Raw genomic sequence first — 13,746 nt, 5'->3', positions numbered from 1 at the left:
TGCTGACATACTGTCATGTCATTGTAACAGTTGTAAGTCCTGTTCAATGCTTTATCAAAACTGAGACGTAATAGGTGATAATGTACTTACAAAAAAATAAAAAATTACTAACTTCCTCCTGCGAGTACAATCGCTGCTCAGTGGGAGTATACTGTGCAAATCCCAATGCTAAGGAGGTTCTTGGTACAATGGTGACCTTAAGCAGTGCATCAGTGTGTGGCAACATCCAGCCTACTATAGCATGTCCTGCTTCATGATAGGCGACAGTTCGCTTCTCTGCTGGAGACATCACACTTGTACGTTTCTCTGTGCCACCAACAAGTCTCTCAACAGCATATTCCAAGTCAGACCCTGTGACACATTTTTGTTTGCTTCGAGCTGCATGGAGTGCAGCCTCATTACACACATTTGCAATATCAGCACCTGAAAAATAATTCATATACATGCACTATTGCTACTTCTTTTTAAATTAAAAAAAAAAAAAAATGGCATTTTTCCCTCTGTCAACTAAATAAATATAAAATGTCAAAATATGTATCATGGACATATGTACACCAGTAGTTATGAGCAATGGGAGAAAGCAGAAACATTGTATAAGGACTTCAACCATGACCCCATATTCACAGCAAGATTGAAGAGCACTTGTACTACAGTTTCAGTGGAAATGGATTATTCCTCTGGACTGACTTACTGGCATGTCTGGTGAGCAACTAATAATGAGTAATCCAGAGTGAATCATGTGAAATGTAGTGATATGCCTGCACTTTTGTGAATCAATAAGGGAGTGAAAATAAGAGATAGTGATACCCATTGCTAGTATATATTCTGCTCCTCTTTCAGAATGCCAACAGGATTGCTAAGACATATCTATTTGATTGCCAATTCTCTATCAATAATATTCCATTCACTTACTATTCAGGATATTCCAGGAAGGACTGAAATTTAACCAAGAACTATCCAGTCACATTAATGTGGCCACCTGCCAAAAGCCCAAAGAACCACTTTTTGCAGTGCGGACTGCTGCAAGACATGCAGGAGGTGTTTCAATAAGGTCTTGGTGCTCTTTGAGCCAGACATGTACACTGAACTGTGTGACATGTTACACTGTTCATCCAGTACATGCCATCATGTTGAGGAAAAACAAACTGCATGTAAGGGTGGACATAGCCCCCCCCAAGGATAGAAGCATACTTGTGTTGATTCATTGTGTCTTCCAAATTGACGAGATCACCCATGATATGCCCTCTAGCCTAGAGCCTTATGACGCTTGTTGCAGGGTGTTTTCTTTCAGATGGTCCATGCCGTACGAGCTAATGGTCATGTGTCCAATGGCGTAAAATGTGATTCATCTGAAAAGGCCACCTGTTGCTGCCCAGTGGATGTACGACTGTGCTACTGGCATGCAAATTCCGCCTTCTTCACTGATGAACAGCAGTCAGCATGAGTGCGTGAACCCGGCACCTGCTGTGGAGGCGCAGCAACATTCACTGAATGGTCACTGAGGAGACACTGTTGGTAGCCCTTGGTTCATCTGGGCGGTCAGTTCCTTAGCAGCTGGACATCTATTTCCCTGTACACTCTCTGCAGTCATTGTTCACCCCTGTCACCTATAGTCTACTGCACACGACAGTTGCCTCGGAATCAGTTTCGGATACCGCCATTTTGCCATGCATGGTATAATTTAACTGTGGTGGCAAGCAAACAGATTACAAACTTAGCCATTCTGGAAATGCTTCCACCTTTGGCCTGAAATCCAATGATCATGTGCTTTTGGACATAAGACAAATCACTCTATTTCCACATTACAATAATGACACTGATTTGCACATCCACATGATACACTTTACATACCTCCACTGCTAACTGTGCCACCTGCTTGCTGACCCAGAGTGGTTATTGCATGATGACACTGAACACAGGTGGTGGTCACATTACTGCGATTGAACCATGTGCTTTGCCTGTTTCTAAAACCATTCTGGTAATGACATCTCATCCACAATCAGGACTCAAACCAGCTATCCCATCATTTTAAGTGCAACTTAGTTTAGTGGTAGCCACCACAGAGATGGGGTGGAATTACATTATTTTGTCTGATATTAAATCCCATTTGTAATGTAATCAGTCGGATTGTGTTGATAACTACAAAATAATTTTATCAAGGAAAATAATAAATTATGTGATAGAATTGCTGGAAAGTACTTACCTTCAGGGTCAAAATGTGTAGTGTTGCCGAGACACATCCACAACAGGAAAAGTGACATTACATAGCCTTTAGAACTAACAGTTTCTTCCTCAGAGAGAAGTAGGTTGAGGAAGATCTTTTCTTTATCTACCTCATCCTCACTACAGGTGGAACCCACTCATCTTTGTGTGGAGTGACCTGTTGTTCCTTTTTAATGTTCCCCAATTTATCTCTCTCTTGTCACAAACATGGGAACTACAAGCTCCAAAGGCTAGGTGGTGTTTCAGTTCCATTTTTATGTGTGTTTATTGGCAGTACTACACAGTACACTTCCTGAATGTTATTACACAGTATAGTTCCTGAAGGTAAGTATTGGTTACAATTTAGTCTTATAATTTATTACTATAAAATAAAGTTGTTCTGACAATAGTATATAAAGGCCCATAAACAACAATATAAAAATCCTTATTCACTGCACAGGAACTGTGATCCAAAAAGCACTTATTGACTGCAGCCTTGTACTGAAAATAAACAACTCTTTCTGACATAAAATAGGTACAGCCATGAAAGTGATTTAAACAAAATCTCTAACAAGATTAGAAATTATAGGTTATTTAAGAAGGTACTACAAAGTTTAGATTTGGGAAAATCATGCCCCCCTCATAAAATTTTGACACCACTAATAACTTTTTTAGGACTAACATACTTCAATTGAAAGGCCTCATTTTCTTCTTTGCAACAAAAATTTTGTCCTCATTATGTAATTTAGGAAATATTTATTGAAAATTATTGTTGTAAGAGTTCCAGAACGTAATCTAGTCAAAATTCCAGCCTTACTATTCTGCAGCTCTGTATTTTTTGAATCCAAAAATGTATAATATAGCTAAGAAAACATGTCAGCCAAGAAAATATCTCAACTGTGTTTTCTAAATAAACCCGTCTAAAAATTCTAAACACCCAAAATTCTGCACATAAAAGAGGGACCTTGTTCTATAGCGTTTTACTAAATACATAGCCATTACTTAGGCACAATGACTTCATCACAACTATGTAAAGGTTTTGCTCTCTTAGTGTCTTTTGCGTTATTGGTGGAAATTTAGTAATTCTGTATTTTAATCTTTTGTAAAACATGCCACACATGAGTCTTTAAATAGGACCCATAAACAGTGTCACATCAAGTCTCTGTTTAGCTTTCAATTAGAAATATGCTGCAACAACTCAAATATTAGCATTTGGGGTTGAAGATATAAAATTTGGGACCTAAAGGACACCATTAACAACAATTATTAGGGTGCATGGTTCCCACCCAGCAAAATGTCTCCAAGATAAGTAAAATCTTCTTATATCATTATTGTAATACTTCCTCTTTTCCAAAAAAAAAAAGTTAATAAAAGAGCAAGTATGTAACTTCTTGATGTGTGCATTTAGTAGAAGTGAGAGAAAAGTATTCATTATACATATTTTCATTTAATCTTTTAATTAGCTATCAATATCTATATTCTCTTGTACTCACACTAGTATATAAGCATACGGTATGACCTTGTCCTTGGTCCATAACACTGTTTTTCAAAGGCATATGCTAAATGTATGACAAACACCTTTTCAGCAGTGGAAAAATGACTACAGAAGAAGAAGGTGAAACTATTTGGCAACAGTCATACACTCAACATATCAAAATTATTGATGAACTAGGTTAACAACAGGGTTTGTGTTTCTGGCATTGTAAAACCTACAGCAAATTTTGACAGTGTTACTGTTAGTGTTAATGACGAATGCTCTGATCTCACAAGAAAGCGTTGTGTTGTTTCCATGAGAAGTGCCAACTGCATCTATATAAACAAAGCCCAGTGTCTTTATTAAAAAAATTGTTCACTTTAATGGTTAGTTCTGTAATAGCATACAAAATTCTTGGCCCCTTCCTAAATACTTAAAGAGTTTTGTTATACCTTTCTCCCTGATCGCACAATGTTTCCTCAAATATGTGAGAAAAAATTGATAATATTGATACTGCTCATCTTATCTGTCCCTTTTGTTGATAGGTTGAATTTACACACATGTCAGTGTATTTGGAAAGCAGCCCCATCAACTAACTGATTTATTCTCAGGCAGAATTTGGGGTGCAATACTACGACAATCAACTATGACATTCAACTATGTATTTGTGATGGCTTTGCCTCTAAAGCACTACCTACGAGACTGGTTGTGTTTCAACAATGAAATCAGACTAACTAATTTGAGATAAAACAGTGTCTGTTCTTTTCAGTTGTTAAAAATTAGCAATTATGACAGAAACTGTTCGACTATATGCATATAAACAAATGCTGCAAAAGGGCGATAACTTCTACTGTAAGTAGAGCTCTTGACAAGATATCTCCCATTGACAAGATATCTCCCATTAACAAAAGCAGAAATAAATCCATTACTGTGCTGGGCACTCCTCCATAGGGAAGCTAATAAAGTGGACCAATTCAAATGAAATTTGCTCCAAAAGAAACAAAATAACATGGGAATGCAATGAAGAAATACAAATCGAGGCACGTACCTGAAATGTTGACCAATGCAAAGATTTTTTGTTGATTTAGCTCATAAAAATTACTCCATAATGCACCTAAACATAGGTAGCCTATCAACAAAAGTGTGAACAAGCTATACGAACTGGAAGTATTTCTGGAGAACACAAATTCTGTTAAGTTATATGTTTCAATGAACACTAGCTTCAAAGTGACGATATCAGTATGATAAGATCACTTTCAGACTATAATTTAGCAGTGTAGTTTTGTACAAAAAACGGGTGTGGAGGATTTTGCATTTTAGTATAGCAGTCACAAGCTTTGAACCTATACATACTTTTAATGGGCTATACAAGCAGCTATTATTTGAAAGTTGCTGTGTAGCGCGCGCGCCCACACACACGCGCCCACACACACACACACACACACACACACACACACACACACACACACACACACACACAAAGGGCTTATTATTTAGTAGTATACATTATATCTCTGGTTAGTAGGTTGCAGACAGAAAATTGTATAAAAAGATAATTATTTGTGCTAACTTCAACACAGATACAAGTGGTGAGAACAGATTTTCTGTTTCTTTGAACGGTTTCTTATCTACAAATGGCCCAGTACTAAAATTTAGCGAATACACTGGAGTAACAGAATCTACAGCAGCATGTATAGATAATGTAGTAAGCAATATGAACTATGACACAACAGCAAACTTCCTTTTAGATTTGGGGATATTTAATAATTCAGTCCTTTTGGTCTTATTGCTAAATTTAAATAAAACCTGTTCACAAACAAGAGTCAGGACATTTAATCAATGAAATGATGATATTTGTCTCAAAGCTGGATGGAACTTCTTGGTCATTCGGCAAACACTAACTACAACACTTTTGTATCCGAATTCATATGTATATTCAATGAATATCTTCCCTTCATAACAGTATGGACAAATTCAGTACAACAAACTCAGGGAAAACTGAAGACATTATGGAATCAAAGAGCAACCATCATGCGGAGCTTCTCAGGTATGTAAAGAAATACAAAATAATATTTGAATGTCATTAAAAAGGCAAAACAACTGGTAACGACTGACAATTCATCTCATATGCCATAAACAAATCCAAAATTGTCTGGCAGATTGCCAAGCCTAAAGCAGGTGATGAGAAAACTACTCATTTTCGCTCTAAATTGGAAATTGATGGGTAAATGGTTATAAATTCCATGCCTATCCATGCAGATTTCAGTATGTACAGTGGAACCTCCCAAATCCAACCTGGGATGGTCCAACTTCCCGCTTAGTCCGACCATCCCATTTCTGGTGTTTGTTTACCCACACAGTCAGGACTGGACTTGTCGATGATTCATCGTCCACGAATGGACCAGCAGGCAGTTTACTGTTGCTAGTGCGACAGTTTGATCACTTTTAGTATGAAATAACTTTTTTCTAACTTGATCTATAAGTGTTCTTGTGCACGTATTTGTTTTGTAAATTAGTGACTGTGTTCTTCTTACGTATTAAAGTGTTTAAAACTAAATTACGACACCGACTAAATGTAAATACACTACGCTGTCTTTATAACCGGACATTAAGCCCAGTGATGTTGTAACGTCATAGCTATTTGCACGGCTGCAGAGTTTTGCAGTAAGTTTTATTCCGTTAGGTCAAGCTGTATTTGAGACTGGCAATGAAGCCTCCAGCCCCGGCCATTGTGTAGTTGGCTGCTGGCATCATAATGCCATCTGTTGCGGTGTGCGGACTGTGAGAACTGCTCTGTGTGGATTGTACTAAGATCACTTATTCATCTCACCTAAGAAACTAAATAACTGTGACAAATATGATCTGTTTGTTTTCAAATTTGGTATACGAACTTTTATAATTTAGAAGAACAGTGTGTAAAATTCTCATGCGGATAACTTTAATAGTTTTGAAAATACAAAAAAACCTATTAAAAAAGTACACTTAGTAAAGTAAATTCAATTAGGAATCATGACAGTTTAAGTTTCTTTGTCATTTGAAAATCCTAACAGCACTCTCAGTGCATACAAGTTATTTTTAAAGAATTTTAATTCAAAACTTTTAATAATTTTGCTTTCGTACAGAAAATAATAGTTTAAAAGTTGATATTTATATTTTTTTTTAGGGTGAGAGTAGATGAGAGTGAATGTGAGTGTATATGTGGGGATATACGTCAAATTTCAATTTTATAATGTATTACACCATCTGTAACTAGCAAGTGTTACACAACCAGGATGTCCTGAAAACGGTCAATCCCCCTAACTGGTGGATGATGTATGTCTAAGAGTTTTTGCTTTTGTACTAAGGCAGCCAGAAAGATAGTAAGAGGATACTTAGTTCTAAAGTATATTTCAAGCATAGTTTTCTTTTGATTTTTGTTTCGTTTGGTTTTGTGGAACATTTTGTGAAATTTTGTAATATGAAATGACGTAGATGCATCTGTGAATGTTGACTGGAGTAAAGCGGTTTGCGCGCGAAATTGATCATGAAAGGATAATCTGATTGGATGATCATTTTGATTAATGAATGAGAGAGAAGTCTTTCCCATGTAATTGAATGAGTTATATGCCCTGTGAGCGATGACATTAAGTCAGTTGTGGACTTGCTGTCAGATAAGAAGGTCACGTTAAATGCGCCCGAAAAAATAATCTGTAAGATGAAGAAATGACGGTTAAATCGTGCTCGGTTTATATCACCATGCTAGAATATGCAATTACGGACATTTCGGTGAAGTTGTGAGAGGTTTTGGAATGTTGGTTGCAGAATAAACTGTGTGTGAAACTATTGGCCTTTGTGAATATTCTGCGTGGCGTGTTCCATATGCATGTACAGAACATTTTGGCGAGCATCTTCTTTTGAAGAATCCACTGAAAAGGACAGAATGTGAACTCAATATGTAACAGTGTGCTTCCTGTGTGAACCTTGTAATATTTCAGGTTGGACTTAGCACATTTCTGGCTGTCTTACGCGTGATATAAGCTGCACGAACTATTTGTAGATGATTTACAAATCTTTAACATCACGCAGCATGTCAGCAACTGTATATGTATAGAAAATAAACAATTTTTTCAGCCTTCAGTTGCAAGGTAATTTTTACTCGTTTACCTAAGTTTCAATTCCAGTAATGGAATCTTCTTCAGAACCTGTTTTCAGTATTTTATACACTATGTCCATATATCTGTTAGATGCTTTACTTGCCTTGGCAGGTACAAATTTACAAATCTTTAACATCATGCAGCGCGTCAGCAACTGTATATGTATAGAAAATAAACAGCTAATGCAGCTAACAGATATATGGACATAGTGTATAAAATACTGAAAACAGGTTCTGAAGAAGATTCCATTACTGGAATCGAAACCTAGGTAAACGAGTAAAAATTACCTTGCAACTGAAGGCTGAAAAAATTGTTTACTTTCTATACATATACAGTTGCTGACGCGCTGCATGATGTTAAAGATTTGTAAATTTGTACCTGCCGAGGCAAGTAAAGCAGCTAACAGATATAGGGGCATAGTGTATAAAATACTGAAAACAGGTTCTGAAGAAGATTCCATTACTGAAATCGAAACCTAGGTAAACGAGTAAAAATTACCTTGCAACTGAAGGCTGAAAAAATTGTTTTTTTTCTATTAGTAGATTTACTACCAACGTAAATGTGGGCTTGGAGACACAATAAATGAAAAGGACCATAATAAAACATCAGTACCTAAAAACAAACATTTTCAATGAAGGGAGGAAGCACCCACTTTGTCCGTTATTAATAGATATTTACAGGTTTATCTTGTTACTGGAGTCACGCGGACTTTGTAATCATAAGTATGGACAGTGGTTTTCTTCAACGCTGCTTTTCTCATCGTCCACATAGTACCTACGAATGCAGAGCAACGGGTGGTGAATGGATACTATACTGAGGTTGGTGGACATTAAATAAATCGCGAAACGAGTCCCGCCAAACCCGCCCCACCACAACATGAGTGAGTGAATCAGTATAGCTGATGTTGACTGCACAATGGAAGCAGAATTAACTGATGACCAACTCACTGGTCTGTAACTCAAACAGATGATGAGAATGAGAAAGATGATGACAACAACGAAGGCAATGAACCTATGGCTTTAGCACAGATGCTAAAAATGCATCTGATGTAGCTATTCAATAAATCAAACAAATCTCTGGGTGTGCCTCCAATAGATATTTTGTGGATTAGGAAATGGTAGAACACTGTTGCAAAATCAAAGTTGACATATGCTAAGCAAAAGAACATTAGAGACTTTTTCTGTTCTGCTTAAGAGCAGAACATTTTTTACTGTGTGATTTCTCATATTGTAAAAGTTATGCGCAAATCAGCTGCATGTCACTGCAGTGCTTCAATAAGATGTATACAGATGTTAAACTTTCACTCACAGTAATAACGTCTTACTGTACAATACAGATATATTTTATAGAACAGGTACTACTATGCATTACACTTTCATGTAAGATTTCATAGTCTGTGAATGTTTATCTTTTCATTTTATTAGTGTTTTAACACGTAACAATGTTCCAGACAGTATTTCAAGATGAACATTAAAATTGTGCTGTACTGTAGTGTGATGTTATGGGTCAATACAAGTGTTTCTCAGATAATCCGACCTGTTTTGAGTTCCGACCATGCTCCTGGTTGTATAGGGGATGGATTAGTGAGGTTCTACAGTCCTTTAGAACTTCAGATAAAATGGATGACTTCTCTCCTCCTCACATAAATCCCAACATGCTGCACCACAAATTTTTGGTGGCTAGCATTCCAAAATCCTTAACACGTTTTAAATTTGTAAACTGGAGGTCTATCTATATATCCGAATCCTGCTCCAGCTATTGCCGGGTCTGGGTGCTGATGAGTCCTCTCCATTTGGCACGGTCCTCCCACCACTTTTCTTCCTCCACTTGCTGCCTGGTCACACCTCTCCTTTCTACAGATATTCTCACTCCCATTTTCCACCGTGTTCTTGGGCGCCCTCTAGGTCTTTTCCCATCCATCTTTAGTTCTTCCATAATTTTGAGGAGTCTCTGCCCATGCATCCTCTTAACATGCCCATACCATCTTAATCTCTTTCTTTCAATTTCTTCTCTCATACTTTCTTGTTTAAGGTCCTTCCTAATCTCTACATTCCTTACCCTGTCCATTCCTGTTTTTCCTTAACTGCTCTGAGAAATTTCATTTCTCCTGCTTGCAGTCTACTCCAGTCCCTTTCTGTCACTGTCCATGTTTCTCCACCATAGGTGACAATAGGGATGTAATAATTCTTATACATAAGGAGTTTTGTTCTTTCTGAAACTTCATTATTCAAAATCAGGTGTTTTATTGTTTGGTAGAAATTGCCTCCCTTCTGTAACCTCCTATTAATTTCGTTAGTTAGTCTTCCATTCCTAGATATTTCACTCCCGAAATAAGTGAAACTTTCTACCACTTTGAGGGGTTCTCCATTCAAGGTAATATTTCCGTTGATCCCTTTCTCTCTTCCAAATATCATTACTTCACTCTTATATTTATTTATTTTTAATCCATAACTTTTCATTATTTCCTTCCACGCGTCAAGCTGTAACTGTACATCTACCTCTATCACCTCATATTACCATATCACCTGCAAAAATCATCTTTTTTGTCTTTTTCTTTTACTATATCTTTAACTGCCCTATTCATTCCCTCCATCACAACATTAAAAAGTGCAGCACATAGAATACTTCCTTGCTTAAGTCCTTGTCTTATTTCGAAGTATTCATAGTCCCCCAATGGTGTTCTAATTCTACAATTGTGTCCTCTGTACATTGTCTTTATAACATTAATGTATTCATCTTCTATATCCATCTTCTTCATTTCTTCCCAGAGTCTTTCCCTGTCAACTGAGTCATATGCCTTTTCTATGTCTATAAAAACCATTATCACCCTTTTGTTATACTCCCAACTTTTTTCCATCAGTTGACGGATAGAAAATATCAGGTCGATCGTGCTTCTTCCTTTTCTAAACCCATGCTGTTCTTCATTCAGCTCCTTTTCTATCTTTTCACTTATTCGATTTAGTAAAATTCTTTCAAGAATATTGGCTGTATGAATCATAAGGGTTATTCCTCTGTAGTTTTTACAAAGTCTTTTATTGCCTTTCTTGAAGATGGGAACAATGTCTCCTGTTCTCCAGTCGTCAGGTATTGTACTATTTCTCCACACGCTTGATAGTACTCTATACAGCCACTGCATTCCCGCTGGACCTGCTGCTCTTATCATGTCCACTGATACTTCATCAGGTCCTGGGGCTTTCCCCCCCATTCATCTTCTTCACAGCTTTTTCCATTTCTTCCCGTGTAATTTGTCCTAATTCTGCTTCCCAACTTCTCTCAATTTCTCCATTATTTGTTGTTTCCTCATGTACCTGCTCCTCAGCATTTAACAGCTTCTTAAAATATTCTTTCCAGAAATCTTTTATAATCCCTGGATCTTCAATAATGGTACCGTCCTCTGTTTCCATCTTTACTGGGACTTCAGAAGCCTTCCTTTCATTTTTTATCATATTATAGAACATTTTCTTACTGCTCTTCACATCTTCAAGTTTTTTTGTAAGCTCTTCCCATGCCTTTTTCTTTGTTGTTTCCACTATTTCTTTGCACTCCTTTTCCTCTATATATCTTTTATGGTCTTCTTCATTTTTAGTTTTCCACCACTTTCTCCATGCTCCATTTTTTCTTCTAACTGCTTGGATTGTGGTATCATTGTGGCACCATACACAATCATTAACCAGGCTCCAGGGAGGTAGGGTGCCCTTCCCCATTCCTCCACTAAGGTAATTCCTGTCTGGCGCGTCCATGTCGTGGGGGTGGGCATCCTACACTTCAGTAGGCCGGAGTGCTAAGATGGCTGAGTTCAGGCAGGAACCCAATCCCGTGGGGTATAACACGGAACCCATGCCCAGGGTTACCAGTGAAGACCTTATAATAATAATAATAATAATAATAATAACAATAATAATAACAAAAGCAGAATGTCAAAGTATTGCACCCCAACTCTGCCAGAGAATAAATCAGTCATTTGATGAGACTGCTTTCCCAATGCACTGAAATTTGCAGAAATTTAACCTCTCCACAAGAGGGGCAGACATGATGACCAATATCAATGTTATCAACTTCTTTTAGAATATTTGAGCAAATGCTGCATGATCAATTAGAAAGGTGTAACAAAACTCATAACATTACTCTGAATAATCACTACGGATTTAGAAAGGGACAAAGTATTCTGCATGCTATTACAGAACCAACCATCAAAATCAGTAAATGGGTTGGGTTGGATTGTTTTGGGGGAGGAGACCAGACAGCGAGGTCATCGGTCTCATCAGATTAGGAAAGGACGTGGAAGGAAGTCAGCCATGCCCTTTCGAAGGAACCATCCCGGCATTTGCCTGGAGCGATTTAGGGAAATCACGGAAAACCTAAATCAAGATGGCCGGACACGGGATTGAACCATCGTCCTACCGAATGCGAGTCCAGTGGAAATCAGCAAATGACTTGATAAATTGTGTGTATACAGTATCTTTCCTGACCTAACTGAACTATTTAATGTGATAAACCATAAGCTCACAAAATGCCTGTTTATGGTTTCCATGGAAAACCTTAAAGCTGATTCTCATTCTGTGTCAAAAGTAGAAATCAGAGGATAGTTATGTCACAAAATGGTGACAGCACCTGTTCTAGTTGGAAGGAGATACAAGCAGGCATACCCCAGGAATCCATAATATGCCTGTTATTGTTCCTCGATTACATAGACAATGTGCCACGTAGATAACTTCAGAAATAATTCTGTATGCATATGACTCAACAACAGAACTACAAGTGAATACTAAGCAAACTCTTCAAGAACTTGAAGTTTGGCTAAATAACAGTGCTATGAAACAACTTTACAGAAATACAGATTATACATTTGAGAGCAAACGAACTGTTGAATATAGATCACAGTTAAATTATGAGGTCAAAGAACTGATCACTGCAGATTCTGATAAACACAAGGGGCTTTAATAAGTACTGCAACATATCTTTTTCTTAAAGCATGTTAGTTTTATTCAGGATTGCAATACCCCATATTATTCCCCACTCTTCTGCCTACAAAATACCATTTTTCAACATAATCTCCCTTCAATGCAACGGCCTTCCTCCGCCTTACTGGGAGGGCCTGTATGTCCGCATGGTGCCACTATACTGATGATGTCAGAGCCAACATTTTGCTGCATCAATAACCTCTCCGACATCCACATACTACTTCCCACAGAGTGCATCCTTTATTGGGTCAAACAGAAGTTGGAAGACGCGAGATCTGGACTGTAAATTGGATGAGGAAAAACAGTCCAATGAAGTTTTGTGAGCTGCTCCTGAGTGTACAGTTTTGTGTGAGGCCTTGCATTGTCATGGAGAAGGAGCAGTTCATTTACATTTTTGTGGTGATGAACACATTGAAGTCATGTTTTTCAATTTCCTGGGGGTAGCAGAATACACTTCTGAGTTGACAGTTGTGCATTGAGAGAGGACATCAAACAGAATAACCCCTCAGAGTCCCAGAAGACTGCCACCATGACTTTACCAGCTCAGGTTGCGGCTTTGAACTTTTTTTTTTGTGGAGTGGAGTTGGTGTGGCATTACTCTGTTGATTGCCATTTTGCTTCTGGTTTAATGTGATGAATCTGTGTTTCATCACCTATGATAATGTTTGACAAAAAATTGTCACAATCAGCCCCCTAAGGCACATGCAATTCTGCACAGCTGGTCCTGTGTTGTACTTTATGGTCTTCTGTTAGGTAGCGGGCAATCCAGCAGGCACACGCCTTTGCATACCTCAACTGGTGGACTAACAATAGAGACATACTGTTGTGAAATGAGGAGTTTGATTGTGATACGTTCATCACTTTGAATGAGAGTGTCTGCGTGTTCCTACACTGCAGGAGCCACAGCTGTTTGTGGCCAGCCAGCACGCTGGAGATTGGACAAGTTTGCACGACCTTGTTGTGATGATGACAGGCG

General features: G+C 37.9%; 1 protein-coding gene across 1 annotated transcript in view; it reads right to left on the bottom strand.

Annotated features, from left to right (window-relative positions):
* The window catches only part of LOC126481262 (paraplegin), a 91,710-nt gene that overhangs the window by 19,644 nt on the left and 58,320 nt on the right, over positions 1-13,746 (bottom strand). The window contains exon 9 of the mRNA XM_050104882.1: positions 113-423. Within this exon, the coding sequence (XP_049960839.1) occupies positions 113-423 (311 nt within the window). The remainder of the gene's footprint in view (positions 1-112; positions 424-13,746) is intronic.

Source organism: Schistocerca serialis, chromosome 5, assembly GCF_023864345.2.
Source record: "Schistocerca serialis cubense isolate TAMUIC-IGC-003099 chromosome 5, iqSchSeri2.2, whole genome shotgun sequence".
In the NCBI taxonomy this organism is placed as follows: Eukaryota; Metazoa; Arthropoda; class Insecta; order Orthoptera; family Acrididae; genus Schistocerca; species Schistocerca serialis.
The sequence above is the reverse complement of the archived record's forward strand: the minus strand, read 5'-3'. Positions and strand labels throughout refer to the sequence as shown.